The 18,343-nt window shown below is 42.3% G+C and overlaps 1 protein-coding gene across 4 annotated transcripts in view; it reads left to right on the top strand.

Moving 5' to 3' along the window:
- The window catches only part of HIVEP1 (HIVEP zinc finger 1), a 143,408-nt gene extending 125,519 nt beyond the window's left edge, over positions 1-17,889 (top strand). For all 4 annotated transcript variants that reach the window (XM_079934109.1, XM_079934108.1, XM_079934111.1 and 1 more), the window contains 2 exons: positions 14,114-14,625; positions 16,215-17,889. In XM_079934109.1, the coding sequence (XP_079790235.1) occupies positions 14,114-14,625; positions 16,215-17,369 (1,667 nt within the window). In that variant the 3' untranslated portion in view covers positions 17,370-17,889. The remainder of the gene's footprint in view (positions 1-14,113; positions 14,626-16,214) is intronic.
- Positions 17,890-18,343: the final 454 nt, after the last annotated feature.

Here is an 18,343-nt window from a genome sequence, read left to right on the forward strand (position 1 = left end):
GATAAATATCTGTTCCATTTTTCAGTGGCTCCAGAGAAGAAGAGTTTATTCTCTTTGTGATTGATTATTTATTTAGCACCGCAGCAACTGTCTAGTATGTCCACAGTCACTGCCCTCAGGAGCTCCTCGCCTGTGGCTGTGATGTTGGGACATTGGAGTGAGCTCAGACTTGGCAGGGTTCACTCCTCAAGGCTGGGATCTGGGAAGGACAGTGACGGCCTCGTCTGGAACAGAAGGATGACTAAGGGTGTCCTAGGAGAACGAAAAGAAAGGAAATATATCAAAATATAATTATGCATATATTGCTTTGTTTGAAAAAGTATTGATGAGGGGGTGGGGTAAAGGAGGGCAAGCATTCTGGACCGAGGGAGTTGTTGAGCAAAAGCCCAGAGGTTGGGAGAGGGGAATAGGGCATCAGGAGTATAAATGGGGCAGGATGAGAGAGTTGGGCAGGGCGCTGGGGGACAGGTCCTACTATGCAGGGGAGTTTTAGCACCTTCCTTTAAGAAAGTCCGAGGGATTTTTTTTTTTTCTTGTATCATCTAAAGTAATTTAAAGCCACTACCTCTTTAGTCCCATATACATCTGACTTTTAATCTGGATTATTTTCTCAAATGTTTTTTAAACAAGCAAACAACAAATAGTAGGCTTTTAATTTGTGTCCCCAGGAATTTTCATTGCTGAGCTTTTGTTTGTTTTTTCTTTCTGCCGCTGCTGTTTTATTTTGTAGTGGGAATTTAGACAATAATGACTAAAAGAAGCATGATTTCTTTAAGTGGTTAGTCCCATTCAGCAGCAACAATAATAAATAATACGATAGAGCAAAAATCTTTTGGGGGGGACTTCCCTGGTGGTCCAGTGGCTAAGACTCCGCGCTCCCAGTGCAGGGGGCCCGGGTTTGATCCCTGGTCGGGGAACTAGATCCCACATGCCACAGCTAAGTGTTCGCATGCAGCAACTAAAGATCCCATGTGCTGCAACTAAGACCCGGTGCAGCTAAATAAATAATTTTTTTTAAATCTTTTTCTGAAAGGGTGTTTTTATGAACAGAGTACCTCAGCGTTTCAGCATCCCTCATTCTCTACCAGATGGAGTTTACAGGTTTGGGTGGAAAGTCTGGTACGATTTTTTCCCTTGTGACACCCAATTTTGTATGTATATGTGTATAATGACTCATTTAGAAATCTTGCTCTTCATTTATTAAATTAGGGAGCATTATTTCTCCTGGAATTCATTTCTGCTGAGCAGCACCAAGGGGTAGAACTTTCCCCACAGACTAGACTATCATAAAAGATAAGGACTTGATTTTTTCCTACCTTAGTGTTTCCGGGTATGTTTTAAAACCGCGCCCTTATCAACTCCATAAGGGTGCTGCACGAAGTAGTGGCGTGTGTTACGAAGTGTTGCATTTTACTATCAATTTAATTTTCCAAGGAAAATTACAGATTATTAGCCATATAGTAGTAGTAGAAGTAGTGACTAACTTGAAAAAAAAATAGGAGGGAGAGTATTTTCAACTATCATAGTTTTAATCTTTGAGGTGTACATCTGCTCGTAGAAGGAAGCTTGGGGTCCAGAATCTGGTCAGTGCCGAGTGATCTGACATGCTGGGTTCTCTCTCCCCCTGCTTCCTCCCTGCCCGTAGGAGTTTCCTGCCTCCCTGATCACACCTGGAAGCTTCCCCCTTCTCAAGGATCAGGCTCATGGCAGCGGTTCCTTCTGAGACTTTAGCCGCCAGCTCGAGATGGCTGCCTGACAGTGTATTCCCTATTTTCCTGGCCCAACAAATGAAAATAAGTGATGAAATTGCATCGTGTAATGTAGGGTCTTTCCACACATAACTTGCTGTCTCTTCCCTTTAATGATGAACAGTTTTATCAAGTGCTTTTGTGGCATCCTAGGGTCATACTGTCATTTCTCATACTCTTAATCTAATGTAACTCTGGTGTTAAGCCCACTGCACAGTGCACTGCTAGAAACCGCACTGAGATTCCATTTGCTGCGTGTCTACGTAAAAATTCAGGAAGATGCTAAGGTTTGGCCAGCAGTTAGGTGTCACAGCAGTTTCTTACCTGTGTCCCAAAAGGTAGTGATTCCAGTGGCTCTTCCGATGCCTTTCATGTTGCCCTCACGGCTGCATTTATCCAGGGACGTGACTGATCTACTATATGAAATACGCAAGTATGAAATTACTGAGTAAACTCTTATCAGCGGAATCTCCTTTGTCACCTAGGCTTTCCTAAACACAGTCGAAGTTTCTCACTTAATTATGCAACTAGATTACAGATGGCTACCAAATAACGGTGATTAAAGAAAAATAAGTAGCCAGGTTCAGGAGCCACGTGTCTCTTGGGAAACCAGTACACTGACACATCGTCTTGATCAATACGAAAATTTGTGACATTAAGTCTTCTCTAGATACTGAATAAAATCCTTAAGTAGTTTTGATAGCCACCTTCATATTTCACATTGACAGCAGGGCAGTTCTGTCAGAAGTGGAGTCCTACAGCACCTTAGGAAGGACTATTCAATTCAGCACACTTATATGAAAGTCACATATACCTAAACAGCCAGTGCTAACAGGATATGCAAGAACTTGTTCCAGATATTTACACCTTGATTATCTCAGACATCTGGGAAATGGGGTAAACATTTTAAAGAAAAGAACCCCACAAGGATATTATTTGGGCACCCTGATTCTAAATGCCAGGCTTTGCAGAATAGCAACCAGAAACCTAAGGATAGTGTTTCTAAGGTTTAGAGGAAAGATTAGGGGGCTTGGTCGTTTGATCTTTTCTGTAGCAAATACATAATCATCAAGAAATATCATCTCTGAGCTTTCATTTATTCAACAAAATTTGTTAAAGGCTCTCCAAAGGCCAGTGTTACTACAGAGTATCCCACCATATTTATTTTTGAAAACTCATTACCATTCAGTAATGTCTTGGTCAGCTTCTGGTTTTCTGGGAAAAGTCCCAAGTCTTTTTGTTCTATGTTCATATTTAATTTTTCCTTAATATCTGCCTTGTTTTGTTTATTTTCATCAAAGGTTTACTGTATATTTATTTCTACTTATCTACAGTATTTCTTTTCCTGGTATTATCTTCAATCTTTTTCTTTCTTTGAATGTCCTAAACCTGTTTTCTACTCTCTACCAACTTGATACTCTGAATGTCATTCACCAGCAGAATGTGCATGTTTCCTGGTTGATAGAGTGCTTATTAAAGGTCAGCGTGAAGAAGCTGTGATGCAGGAGCAAAGACTCCTGATTTTTTGATGCTTTACTGCCCTTAGAACAGTGGGCTGTATGGCTGCCCTTTTTTTTTTTTTTTGCGGTACTCCGGCCTCTCACTGTTGTGGCCTCTCCTGTTGCGGAGCACAGGCTCCGGATGCGCAGGCTCAGCGGCCATGGCTCACGGGCCTAGCCGCTCCGCGGCATGTGGGATCTTCCCGGACCAGGGCACGAACCCGTGTCCCCTGCATCGGCCGGCGGACTCTCAACCACTGCGCCACCAGGGAAGCCCTGCCCATTTTATCCTTCAGCAGATGAATTCTTGTTCCAATTTTCAAATGGAGTAAATTTAGAGATGTTGGGAAACATTTATTTTGAATTAAGCAGAGGGGACTATAAATTTATCTAAGGCAGCCATTAAAATTTGGACATTTGACATCTCAAAGGAGTTCCCGTGTAGTTTAAAACTAGCAACTCAAGCTGTAGTTATAGTAGGTGTTCCTGAAAAGTCTAATCCCTCCAGCCAGCTGCACGTGTCCCTGTATTCTTGCCGTGCAAAACGATACAGTCTCAGGAATTGCGTTCCTGTGTTCTTGGGGTATTAGTAAGTACTTTTTCTTTTTCACCTTTTGTGTCAAAAACCATGCTACTGGCTATTTGCTTTTCATGTCCTTGATCCGAAGAATGTTTTTGTCAACAGACTGCTCGGAATGTTAACATGTGCCCTCCACTGCCAGACTGGGAGAACCATTCAGTGTGGCAAGGTGCAACTGGAAACACTGTTCCCGCTGGAGGTTCAGTACTTAGGATGATGCGTGTAAGAGGATGGCATTAGATCACAGGATTTAAAACCTGTATCACGTTTACCCTTAAAATAAATTTAATGAATTTTTCTAAATGAAGTGCTTTCAAAATGAAACCTGTAGAATATGTTTTTGTCACTGGGATGTTTACAGAAAACATTATTAGTTCTTTTAAGAGAAACTTCCACGCACAATAAGAAACCATGATAGGTCTTGGGACTTACAGTTAAAGAAGTGTGTATGTCGTTAATGAACAGTGCAGATACCACTGCCTTTTGGTTTACTGCCTAAAGTTAACAAACGTTAAACCCTGGCTCATTATGTTGTTAAGATGAAAACATAGTTTAATAAAAAAACCCAAACAAAAAACCCACTACTGCAGTAGTTGCATGCTTTAAAAGACTTTTTCCCCAGGTTTCCCTTGTTTGTCTGGATTTCAGAGTAATTTTTCTAAACATGAGGAAAACAAAAGCAGACCAATTACAGCAGTAGCAGAATGTTGAAGAGGGAGGTGCTGCTGACCTCCCAGGGGAGCCTGTCTGAGGGAAGCCCCTCCTGGCTCAGCCAGCAGGGGTCACTGTCGGGCAGCGATGGGAGGGCAGCCTGGGGTTCATCCAACTGAAATCAGATTTTGAAACACATCTTCAGGGAAGTGGTTTGACATAAATTACTTTTGAAAAACAATATTGCTGCATTGTTTACCTTCTTTTTCCCTCATGAATTTAAATTCACAGAAAATAGAAGAATTAATTTTACACATATGTAAAATTGTACTGAGTAGTAGAAATTTTATTTGTAATGAGTTGGGAATGTATCTAGGAGGACAGAAATTAAATAGAAATTTTATAGGCCATTTATTTATGAATTTGTTCTGCAAGTATGGGTTCCTTATACCTGTTCTAGGGTCCTTGGGGGATGCAGAGGGGTGAGCTACAGCCTTCCCCCTGCTGGAATAGTACAGTCTACATTGTACAAAGCAAGGAAGGAACAATTGTCATAGAGTATATCTTACTGGAGTAATGACAAGACTCCTAAATACAAAAAAAAAAACCTGTTTCCAAATTCTGACTTTGATGCTTTCCAGCTGTATTTAAGTCTCCTAACTTCCTGTGTAAAATGAGTTTGGTATCAGCTCTGTCACGAGTGGCTGTTAGGTTTAAACATAACGAGTAAAATGTTGGCAAACTTTTTCTGTAAAGGGCCTGATAATCAGTATTTTAGGCTTTGTGGGCCGCACAGTCTCTGGCGTGACAACTAAACTTTGTGAGTGTGGCAGGAAAGCGGCCATAGACAGTATGTAAATGATGGGCCTGGCTGTGTTCCAGTAAAACTTTATTTAAAAGAACAGGCAGGAGCCGCGTGAGGCCAGCAACTATGGTTTGGCAGCCCCTGATACAATAGGAACTCGGTGTAGTATGCCGTCGTAGTTACTATGCTCAGTAACAGGCTGTAGCAAAACGAGCAGTATCACAAAGTACAAAATGGCAAGTTCTGGAGGAGTTAACACGTCTGTGTTCTTGACCTTGCTGACTTGTCACGGGCAGGTCACTTTTCCTTTCTGGGTCTTCTACCCTGCACAGCTTCTGACCGGATAGCAGCAGTCTTCGTTGGGGGTAGGGGTTAAGGGGACAGGGCAGTAATACGAAAGGACTTTTCTTAGCATGCATCCAGAGAGCAGAGGTGTCTGGGCTCTGTTTTGGTGCTGTGCATCTTTAAAAGATGCCATTGTCTTCGGTTCATTTACGTTATCCACTGTATCTTGTTCCGGTCACCCTAGAATATCCACCCTGTTTAACAAATATGTAATGACCCCAGATTCATTTTCAGGTTCCCAAACTTTGACAGGGGTCTTCCCCTTCAGGAGTTTTACGACCCAGTGCACGTAGAGAGATAAACATTATTCAATCCTTATCTTGGGGAAGGAAAACTACAGAAAGAAATCCCAGCTCTTCTCAAGTCCTCTGTGAGCCGTAGGCATGTGGCTCTGTCCAGGGAGAAAGAAAGGTCCAGGGACACCAGCCTGTACGTCTTCCCACCCAGAATACTTCAAACCTTGATCTGAAGTATGGGACGATCAAGGCCAAAGAACATTAAAAGGGAGCCAAGTAGTTTTACCCCCTTCCCCATTAAAAAGCGTATGGTGTTCTTTATAAATCCTTCTCATACGCTGCATACACTGACATTTTGTATCTATATGTAAAATTAAAAACTTTAAAGATTTATAGTATAACTAATTATTCTTAAACTTCCATACTTACTGTAAAATACAGTGTATTTGTTGTGAAATTAAAAAGGTTATTAGTTTACATTTTCCTTGGGGATTGTATTTTATATGTTCTACTCTTCAAAATGAAATAATTACTTGAAGCTTTTAATGTCTGTACCTGTAAATATTCAACTCACTCATGCATATTTATAAGCTAGGTTATTGACTGTAGTTCATTGTTGACCTTTCTTTCAGATCATTCTGTGGTTAGGTTTTTATAATATGACATCTGAATGTGGAGACCTGGGTTTAAATCTTGGCTCTGACACTTCTGAGCTGTGGGCTTCACACTTTAAAATAATTAACTGCTTTTTAAATTTTTTTTAAATCATTGTCTGATAAAAAGTCGGGTCCTTAATTAGTCCTTGTTTTAGTTATGATCAGATGGCACTGGTCTGTCTGTAGTACTGAGCTGGGCTCTCTCGCAGTCTCGATGGCTAGAACCGGAGTAGAGGCATTCAGGCATCATACGTACAACTGAATAAGAACTGCAAAAATACAGTTACAGATACAAGGTAAGAATAGTGTTAGGTGCCAGATATTTAAAGAGCGTGTGTGTGTGTGCGTGTGTGTGTGTGTTAGGATGTATTTTGGAGAAATTACCTGTGCCTTTAAATTAAACAAGAGAAGTGTTGGAATTTGTTTCAATTAATAGTTTCCTATTAAATAATGGGAAAGAAAAAAATTGCTTGTCAGAAAGAGAAGTCTTGATGAGTATAATAAGAACAGCAGGGAGATGGAGATTGTGCAGGCTTATCTGAATGAGACAGAATATTGGTGTCAGTAGAGTAAAATAAAGGTCCTGGAGCATTGGCAAATAGGTTTTTCCTTAATGTCATTTTTTAAAAGATTATTTTGGTCTTTGTAGAAAGTCGAAAAACTAGTAGAGAGAGTTCTTGTATATTCTTTACCGAGCCTCCCCTGTGCTAGCATCTTACATAACCAAGAACATTTGTCAGCTCAGGATTGCTAACTAAAGCATGGGACTTACCAGTTTTTCCCCTGATGTCCTTTTCCCGTCCCAGGCTCCCCTTCAGGATCCCACATCACACTTAGTCGTCGTGGCTCCTCCACCGTGCCCCTCAGTCTTTCCTGTCTTTCATGACCTTGGCATTTATAGAGAGTCCTGATCAGTTATTCTGTAGACTGTTCTCAGTTTGGGGTTTTCTGATATATGCTCACAGCTGGATTGAGGGTATACATTATTGGGGAGGCGCCATAGGGTGGTTATGCTTTTCTTAGTGCATCATATCGGGGGTACAGCATGTCAGTGTGTATTACTGGTCATGTTAACCTTCTTTACTCGGCTAAGGTGATGTCTGCCAGGACTAGCTACTGTAAACTTACTGTTGTTCCCTTTATAAATATTACATATTTGCGGAGATACTTTAAAACTATGCAGGTATCCTGTTTATGCACTGAGGGATCTTGCCTGTGGTAAGTATTGCTATGGGGTTCTAATTTATCAATTAGAATTTTTCTGCAAGGAAAAGTTACCATTTCTCCATTAGTTCATTCATCCGTTCATTCATTTACATCAGTATGGACTCAAGGTTATGTATTTTATTCTTTGGGTTATAATCCAGTTATTTATTGTGCAGCTCAAGTTCTCATTGACCATTGAGAGCTCTTTGAGGTCCGTTCCTATGCCCTTTCAACATCCTGCTTCTTTTTTTTCTTTAAGTGGTTCCTTACTTTTTTTTTTAATTTTTATTTTATTTATTCATTTATTTTTGGCTGTGTTGGGTCTTTGTTGCTGCTCCCGGGCTTTCTCTAGTTGTGGTGAGCGGGGGCTACTCTTCGTTGCGGTGCGCAGGCTTCTCATTGCAGTGGCTTCTCTTGTTGTGGAGCACGGGCTCTAGGCGTGTGGGCTCCAGTAGTTGTGGCATGTGGGCTCAGTAGTTGTGGCTTGTATGCTCTAGAGCACAGGCTCAGTAGTTGTGGCGTATGGGCTTAGTTGCTCCTAGGCATGTGGGATCTTCCTGGACCAGGGCTTGAACCCATGTCTCCTGCATTGGCAGGCAGATTCTTAACCACTGCGCCACCTGGGAATCGCAGTTCCTTACTTTTTGACACCCAAGATGTTCCAGCCATGGAGTTCACCATTTCCCCAGGGACCCCTGGTTCACGTTACTGGAGAATGGTATTTAGGAACCAAGATCTAGCCGCTAGGTGGTGTGTTTCTGGCTACTAACCTGTCACTTCTTCTAGCCCCTCTCGTTGGATAGAGCTGGGAAATATGCATATTTATGCTAACTCGTACATATACGTACATCTGTGTTTATTTCTGTATCTGTGTATGTGTACGTGCGCACACACGCACACACACACACACACACACACACACACACACAAACGAGAACATGAATCCATACTGATAATTCCAGTTCCAGTCCAGTCCCACAGAGTTTATTTTAGCCTGCTCCATTTCCTTTTTTTTTCTTTCACCAACAGTGAGAAACCTTCTCATCTACAGTATGTTCACTTATTTGTTCAACTCTAGCATACCAATAAACTAGTTCCAGAAATGCTGACCCACCTGTGAAAAACAGGTTTACAATCACAGCATAGTGTCTGTGTGCAGCTCTTTTTGTCTTTAGCCTTCACATTGTCTGGTCAGAACCCCCTTTGCCAGGGTTACCTAGGTCATGGTTGTGGAGTTCATTTGTACTCAGCCATCCGTCTCAGCTTGCGTTTCATCTTAGATTTCCACCACATCCTGGTTAGTTGTGTTTGTATTTACACACCCTACAGTTCACCTTAGGGTGCACAGTTCTGTGGTTTTCGACAAATGTGTACAATCGTGTGTCCAGCCCCACAGTTCCACAGAGAACAGTTCCATCGCCCCAAAATTCCTCTGCGCCACTTCTGTATGGACACCTCCCCCCTGCATCCAACAGCCCCTAGCAGCCACTGATCTCTTTTCCTCCCTGTATTCGTACGTTTTCCAGAGTGTCATACGAAAGGAATCAGAATAAGGAGCTTTGGGGGTCTGGCTTCTCTCACTTAGCAGAATACATGTGAATTTGTCCATGTTTTTGTGGGTGTCAGTAGTTCATTCCTCTCTATTGCTGAGCAGTATTCCGTCGTATTGATGTGCTATAGCTTCGTAGCCACTGGCCACTTGAAAGATGCCTCTGTTATTTCCTTCCTGCTCCTTGCTTTTGGTTTAGTTTGATTGTCTTTTTCTAATTTCTAAAGCTGAGAACTTAGATTATTTATCTGAGACCTTTCTTCTTTTCTAATAGAAGTGTTGGATACAATAAATTTCCCACTAACCACTGCTTTAGCTGCATCCCACGAATTTTGAATGTTATATTTTGGGTTTTATCCAGTTACATTTCTAGCTAAAATATTTCTAACTTTTCTTTGAGGCTTTCATTTCTGACTCATGGATTGTTTAGAAATGTGTTATTTAATTCTGAAATATTGGGGGATTGTTCAGATATCTTCCAGTAACTGATTTCTAGGTTATTCTGTTTTCAAGCAAAAACGTAAGTATGATTTCTATTCATTGAAATGTGTCAAGGTTGGCTTTGCAGCTCAGAATATACACATGGGTGAATGTTCCACGTACACCTAGAAGGAAAGCACATTCTGCTCTTTGGATGGAACATAACTGTTAACTAGGTCTAGACGGTTGACAGTATTTTTCAAGTCTTCCGTGTTCCTACTGATTTTCTGTATGCTTGTTCCATCCGTTACTGAGTAGAGTGCTGAAGTCTTCAGCTGCAGTTGTGGACTTGGTTATTGCTTTTTCGTTTTGGCCTCATTTAGTTTGAAGCTCTGGTTTCACTGCTACACATTTAGGATTGTTGTATGTTCGTGGAAAGGTAACCCTTTGATCATTATGTAACGTTCCTGTTCATCCTTGATAATATTCCTTGTTTTGATGTCTGCTTTGTCTGATATTAGCATATAGTTTTTTCAGCTGTATTTTAGTTAATTTTTAAAGGTATATCTTTCTACAAACTTTACTTTCTATCTATTATGTCTTTATATTTAAAATGGGTTTCTCATCCATAATATATACTTGGGACTTGCTTTTTTACCCAGTCTAGCAGTCTCTCTCTTTAAATTCATGTGTTAGAGCCTTCCTTTTATTTTTATTTTTCATGTAGTTGGAATAAAATCTATCATCGTGCCAGCTGTTTCCTATTTGCTTCATTTTTTCCTTCTTTTTATGCCTTAATTAAGCATTTTTATGGTTCTGTTTTTCTCCTCTGTTGACTTATTTGTGTCTTTTAAGAAAATTTAGTCATCTGCCTTCAAATAATATTCCATTACTTTACATGTAGTGTAAAGACTTTATATAGCAGTGTATTCACAATTCCTCCTTTTCATCCTTTGTGCTATTATTGTTATACCATTTACATTTACACATGCTCTAAACATATAGCACATTTTTACTACTGTAGACATTAAATTATCTTTTAGAACAAGCAATTAAAAATTTTTTTAAATTTTATCTTCATTTATTGTATTTCCATTGCTTTTCTTTTTTGGGGGTAAATATGAGTTCCCATCTGATACCATATTCCCTGTGCCTAAAGAGCTTCCTTTAACATTTATTGTCAAGTAGGTCTGCTGGCAGTGGATCTCCTCAGTTTTTGTTTTCTAAGAAAGTCTGTACTTCTCTTTCATCTTTGAAAATTATTTTCAATGAGCATAGAACATAGAATTCTGGGGTTTTTTGTTTTTTTTTTTTTTTTCTTTTCTTTTCTTATCATTGTTACTGTGTTTTTCATTGCTAGCATTTCTTTTTTTTTTTTTTTTTTTCATAGTTTCATCTCACAGATGAAATTCCCGCTTGGTAGTATATATTGTTCACCTTTCTCGTTAGAGCCTTTAACATATTGGTCAATTATTTTAAATTCTCTGCAAGTTCTAACATCTATATCATATCTGACTGGTTCCGATTGCTTTTCCTCTTCTGCGTATGTTTTTTCTTGCCTTTTTGTATGCCTTGTAATTTTTGTTGAAAGCTAGACATCTTGCATAAGACAGTAGAGACTAATGTACATGGTTTTTATGCCTAGCAAGGCCCTTTGTGTGGGAGTTAGAACGTTTCTAGTCAAGAGTTGGACTGGGTTGGAGAGATTTGTTGTTGTTAAGGCTACCATCAGAGCAACAAAGCCTTCAGATTCCTACAGAGCCACTTCTTGTTTGCGGTGGGGGTTGGGTTATAAGAGAAGTGCTTGTTCCTTTCCAGTTTTAGGTGTTTCCTTTGTGCTATGCCTCAGAGAGGGTGCTCTACACATTCTATTCTTCTCCTGGTCCTCTTCCAGCAGTATTTTGCTGTTACCTCTCATTTCAAGCTCCTTAACTTGGCATTAGGGGGTGAAGAGGAGGATGGGATGCCACCTCTGTTCTGATGCAGCCTCAGCCTTCTACGTGCACCATGTTCTCAGGTTTCTGGACTGTGGCCCTCTTGTTCTCCTTCCCTAGCTCAGCTGTTGTGGTGGACTCAGCTGGCAACCTTGTCCCTCCTTAAGGAGCAGAGTTGTGTTTTTTCTCTTATTCATTCCCTTTCCCTACTGCAGTAAGTTTTCACCAAAGTTCCCAAGGGCAGCAATGCTTGTTGCCCTCCTCTTCACAGGACAAAGTGTTTGTTCCCTAGTGGAGAGAGGGGAGAGGGACCTAGGGGGAGTTCCTTGCCCCTCCTAAATGCTGCTGCTCTCCCCTGGATCTGGACCACAATGGATACTTAGTGCTCTTTTCTGTGAGTGCTTGAATGGTGTTCATGACATAGAGCCTGCAAGAGAATGTAGCCCCAGAGGAGTCACACAGCCCTCCCAGCCCACGCTTGGCTCTAACCAGTCTGTCAACCATTTAGCTGACCTCCCCCGACCCGTGTCCTGCTGCATCTGCCCCAGATGACACAAGCATGTGTCTCCTCTCATCCTACAGACACTGTCTCTAGAGTTTGGGCTGTTGGATTGCCTGGGAGTTCAACCTTATAATGGGTTTAAGGAAATCTTCCTACAGACACTGTCTCTAGAGTTTGGGCTGTTTGATTGCCTGGGACTTCAACCTTATAATGGGTTTAAGGAAAGTCATAAATTTAAAGTTAGGCCTGTTATTTAAAAAAAAAAAAAAAAGAAAAGAAAAGAAGTAATAGCTTTTACGATAAAGCAAGTCTCACCCTAGTCAGGCTTTGCGGCAGGGTTGGCCTCTGATGAAATCAGCCTCCCTCTCCAGTAACCTGTTCCCTCTCGTCAGTCATCCGGTTTCTTCTGTTTTGTTTTGAGTTTTTTTACTTTCTCCTTTGAAAGAAAAATTTTTTCTCATATTAAAATCTCTAAAAATACATCTGATTCGGCATTCATGTGGCAAATTCAAAATATATGGGGGATGACTCTCTAATTTTAGCATTTCAGACATCAGACAAGGTATCAGAGAGGGATCTGTGAGGCAGGAGGCAGGGCATCTACCCGGAAGTCACCCATTCCACGTCCAGCATGGGCATCTGGTGGGATTCAACAGATTGGTGTTATTTTATGTATGATTTTACAGCAAAATAGTAGAACCCATAAATCAAAAGACATGAAATCACATATGAAAGGAATCTAAACGTATATGTTTTCTGTTTGAATGTTTTAATTATAAAAGTAATATATGCTTGAGATTAAAAAAAACATAAAAGTTCTAGTCTGTTCTGTCTCCTAGAAATAAACATCCTCAAATGTGTTGGTGTTGATGCTTCAAGACTTTTCTCTAAGAACTTATCTTTGTAATATAGAAAGAGTAGTAAATTAATGTGCAAACCATTTGGAAAACCCAGGAAATATACCTATTAATTATTTCTGTTCACGTTTTTTTCTCTTCAAAAAGAACATATAAATGCAGACTGTATCACAGCTAAGTTGAACTTGGTCTGATGCCTTCTTTATTATAGCTCAGTGACAATGAATTGGGGTAGAGATTTTGCACTCCTCGTCCATTTAACTTTTTAAACTTTATTAGCTTTCTAAGGGAAAGTACCTCTAATTTTGCAAGATTTTGAATAGATAAGGTTTTAAATCCAATTTCACATGAGCTTATGAGATATCTGAAACTATTCCCTAGATTATCTTGAATATTCCTTGTTAAACACAGTCTCACATGACATTATAAGGCTGATATTAATGACTTTTAATTAATGTTCCCCTTCCTGTGAGAAGTGGGTTGAGTCATTATAGAAAAAAATGATGGGAAAATTTAGTACCTTTCTCAGTTAAAAAAAAAAAATGTACAAGGATTAAATATTACAGAATATTACTACTCAGAGGACAGTGGAAATATGCCTAAACTACTATTCAAATATAAAGGAAAATTATTCTGTTTGCAAATACGAAATACCATCATTTTTTTGGTTTTGTTTTCATTTGTTCAATAAAAGGGAGATACAAACAAGTATATAGAGAAAAAGAGCTCAGAAAAAGAGTTGCAGTGAACTCTTTGTTAATTTTCTTTATATAGTTCAGTTTTCTTTTGCAGGTTTTACGAGTATAATATTTGAGGCCTTTATTTCTGGTTTTCGTTGTGTATCACCCTCTGCCTGTCTGCTCCCGCGAGGTTCATTTCACGTTCTGCATCCCTAACAAGCCTCCCTGGCCACGCCCCACTCTGTCGGCGCCTCACTCCCCTGATTCCTGCTGCACAGACTGACCTCCGCATGTCATTCTCCTTGACTAAACCGTAGCCTTTTTATGGGTAGAGCCCTTGCCTTGAACATTCCTCACAGTATTGCCAAGCTTATAAAAAAGAAAAGGTTGCATTCGACCACTTGCAAAACATTCTGTAACATACCCTCCCGGTTGTTTTTATCAGATGAAAAACAAAGATTCAGTTACGAGCGGTCTGGATATGATCTTGAAGAATCCGATGGCCCAGATGAGGACGAGAACGAGAACGAAGACGAGGATGAAGACAGCCAGGCCGAGTCGGTCCTGTCGGCAGCCCCCTCGGCCACGGCCAGCCCGCAGCGCCTTCCGGCTAGAAGCGGCCTCCAGGACTGTCGGGGTGCTGACGAGGACGTCAGGATTCCTGATTGCTTTTCTGGGGGACACACGGACCCGATGGATGTTCTCCCGAGAGCGTTGCCCACCAAGATGACCGTGCTTAGCACAGTGCAGTCGGACTACGGCGGGAAGCCGGGGTCTCCGGTTAGGACCAGGCAGCGGGCTGCGGGGGATGAGGGTGAGGCAGCCGCTCCTGGAGACTCTGCCAGGTCACCCGAGGCTGCGCCCAGGTCCCCGTGTCACCAGATGTCTGTGGACTACCCCGAATCCGAAGAGGTCCTGGGAAGTTCTGTGGCAGGAAAGGCTGTTGCTTTAACACAGGTAATAACTTGGTGGTTTTCTTTTCGTTTAACCTACTGAATATGGGGAACCTACTGACTTAAGAAATCAGTGCACTTAAATTACTCATTTACAGCTAAGGCAGTTTCTTTAACCTTATTTTTTTGTTTGATTTAAGGCCAAAGGACATTTATGTCCTTTGGATTCTTGTTAGGTATTTTAGTCAGAGTTTGTATATTGTATTATAAGTCTGTAAAAGAACCAGTATATTTACAGTATACTCATTTGTTATTATTTGGATTTTTTTTAAAAAATCTTGGAATAAAAAGTATGTGTGTGCCAACAGAGAATGTGAGTCTTGGGACCTACGTATTCCACGGCTTCCTCTGAGATGATCTTCCACTGGCATCGATGTGGTGGATTTGCACTAAATTATCTGAACATTTTGCATTTTGCCCCTGTTAGCAGGCAGCTACCAGTTTCCATGACAAAGTTAATGTGACCCAAAAAACGTATTAAGAAGTTCACTTTGCTTGAATGATCAAATTGCTGTGACAGCTTAGGAAAGCTTCCTGCCCAAGAACTAGCTCAGGGCCAGACTCAGGCCTCGGGAAAGTCACCCTCCATGTGTGCTGTGAATGATTTCCTGCTTTCACAAACCCTGGTGGGCTTGTGAGGAATCCGTCCTTCTCTCTCATTGACAGTTCTCTTACCTCTGGTATGGACTGATAATTGTAATAGGATTTATTTCTAAATGCGGCAGATTTTGGATTGCTGGGTATCACTGGAGAAAACTAAAAAGACTGTGAAAAGATTGGATTTCTGTAGCCTATCCTACATTAATATAATTTAATTAAATTACGTTCCTATTTAAGTAACATTAATTAAATTAGTATGTACATTAATGTAGTTCCATAATACGGATATATCAGGAAAAAGCTAATATTTATACGATAATCTTGGGTGGAAGGGAGGATTGGTGAGATTTATCCCTTCTACTAACATTTCATTACTCTCACATTAGTCACCTGTGCTCTAACCTTCTCTATCCCCATATCGCTCACACACCTGCCAATGGCTGGAAATCTGGTTTCCAGTAGACATTTCATACACTTAGAATAAATGAACAAATGAAAACTGCAGACCTTTCCGTTAATGGCAGCTCTTTATTTCATAAATGGAGAGTCCTCCAGTTAATTTTCCCCCGAGTCGATACTCATAGCCAACTAATATCTCAGAATTTCTCAGTAACTCCTAATCTCTAAAATAGGGTGGAGCCGGTGGTGGCAGCAATAATAGAAACAACAACAATGGAAGAAGAATTATGGCCCCTCTCAGGGTTAATTTCAGTATAACTGAGATGATATACAGGAAATTTGTTTGAAAAATGTAAAGTACTCTACAAAACTTGTTGCTGACCTTTGGAAAGAGATGAAGAGTGTAATAGGTTTTAAGTTGGAAATTTATTGTTTAAATCAAAATACAACTTTTAGCAAGCTTATCATTTTTATAAAATACAAGTGTACATACTTTTACCTCAGGAGGAATAGACTTTACAGGAGCTAAAGATTTTAGCTCAGTGACTAATAAGGAAGCTCTGCCATCAAGGACCGTTCCGTCTTGTCTTTTAGGGCCCGTCATCCGTGAGCCTTCCTCCGCGGGGCACTGAGCGCAGCCCTCAGCCGGCAGGGGCACCTCCTTGCACGACCTCGCCTCGGCCCGGCGCTCAGGAGCCGAAGCAGCAAGTCGCTCTCCATCCGCCTCCAGGCCTGCCTTCTCCCCAGACGCATCTGTTCAGCCACCTTCCTCTGCATTCCCAGCTGCAGTCAAGGACACCGTATAATATGCTTCCGGTCGGGGGGATCCAGGCGGTCCCTGCCGGCCTCACATACTCCACGTTCGTACCCATCCAAGCTGGGCCAGTGCAACTCACGATCCCCGCTGTCAACGTCATTCACAGAACTGTGGGCACCCCCGGGGACTTGACCGCCGAAGTGTCCAGCGCTACCAGCCCCTCCGGAGTGGCTGAATTGAGCAGCGTGGTGCCCTGTATTCCCATCGGCCAAATCCGCGTGCCGGGCCTGCAGAACCCGAGTCCGCCGGCCCTGCAGCCCCTGCCGGCACTGAGCATGGAGACCGTCAACATTTTAGGCCTGGCCAGCGCGAACCTCGGCCCGCAGGTGCGCCCGCCCGGGCTCGCTCTGAACGCCGCCGTGGGGCTGCAGGTGGTGACCGCCAGCCCTTCCTCCCAGAGCGGCCCCGCCCCCCCGCCCCCCATCCCGGGCCTCCAGATCCTGAACATCGCCTTGCCCACGCTGATCCCCTCCGTCGGCCAGGTCACCGTGGACGCCCAGGGAGCCCCCGAGAGGCCCGCTCCCCCAAACAGAGCCCGGGAGGCGCCGCCCAAGCAGCCCTCGGCCGCCGGTGCGCACCCGGGCGGTGGGAGCGCGTCGCCGCAGGGCTCGCCCCGAGTTCCTCGGGAAAACGCACCGAAGGGTCTAGACCCACCTGCCCCGGCCAGAGACCACGCCAGGCGGGAGGGCTCCAGTCGCCTGGACGCGGGGACGGCCGCCTCCGGGAATCACCCGAAGCCCCGGCACGAGCTCCCTGCGGCTCCGGGCAAACCAGCATCCGGGCCCCCGCCGTCCGGCCGGCAGCCTCGCCCCCTGGACCGGGAGGGACCCGCGGCCCGGCCTCCGGCCCCGCCCCCGGCCCGGAGGCAGGCCGCGCAGTTCAGCGATGTGAGCAGCGACGAGGACGAGGACAGGCTCGTGATCGCAACCTAGGGGCGTTTTATTTGCGGGTTTGGGGTTTTGTTTGGGTTTTGGTTTTCTGGAATTTTTTTTTTTTTTTATAGAACACTTACAGGTTTCTTTGAAAACCCTCCTTTCCTTAAAGCACATTTTTCTGACATAAACTCATGACTAATCTTTGTGCAATCATGAACTTTTGACCAATAATCGTTGTTTTGTGTCAGCTCCAGCCATTTTTGTACATGTTGTATAGACAATTGTGCCTTTTAGGAGTTTTATGTTTAGAGACTGTACAGATTGTTGAATATCTATATACATAAAATATATATTATATATGTATATGAAAACCAGGTAGTTATTTGTGTTTAGCAAAAAAAACCTGTCAAATAAATCCAATGATTAAATTATATGTTGCACTGTTAAATATAAATTTTTATGGCTGTGGGACAGAGTTTCTGTGTATAAATTAGTACGTGAGCTCCATATTTATTGTATTCATATTAGTCTTTGAAAATGGGTCTGTCCTTCTTGCGTAAGACAGTAACTTTACACTTCAGACAGAGTTTCTGTGTTATGTTTCAGTAAAATATCGTTTACTGACTTTACCATCGCTTTAGTTGTGCTTTCTTTATGTCATGTAGGGGCCAGCAACCTACGTTCGGAAGATAGCCCTAGGTTAACATTCCTTCCACACTCGCCCCCCTCCACCCGTATTTTTGAGAAATGGGGGCTTTATAGTGGTGTTACTGCTGTGTGAAGCTCACTGAAATCCATTTAGCCAAGTGACCAATTTTTCCAACTTGTGAGGAGTAATTCTGTAGCTGTTAACTTATGAGGAGATTCAGTACTTGAGAACACTTTCTGTAAGTATACATAGCATACGGACAGAAATGGGCAAAGTTCCTAAGGGTGAATATGACAGCTTCTGGGAATTGTAAATTAAGTTACAAAACAGTCGTCCGGAGAGCTCGGCTTGGGTGAGGTGCATGAAACCCCGTACCTCAGGT

This window comes from Stenella coeruleoalba, assembly GCF_951394435.1.
Source record: "Stenella coeruleoalba genome assembly, chromosome: 10".
In the NCBI taxonomy this organism is placed as follows: Eukaryota; Metazoa; Chordata; class Mammalia; order Artiodactyla; family Delphinidae; genus Stenella; species Stenella coeruleoalba.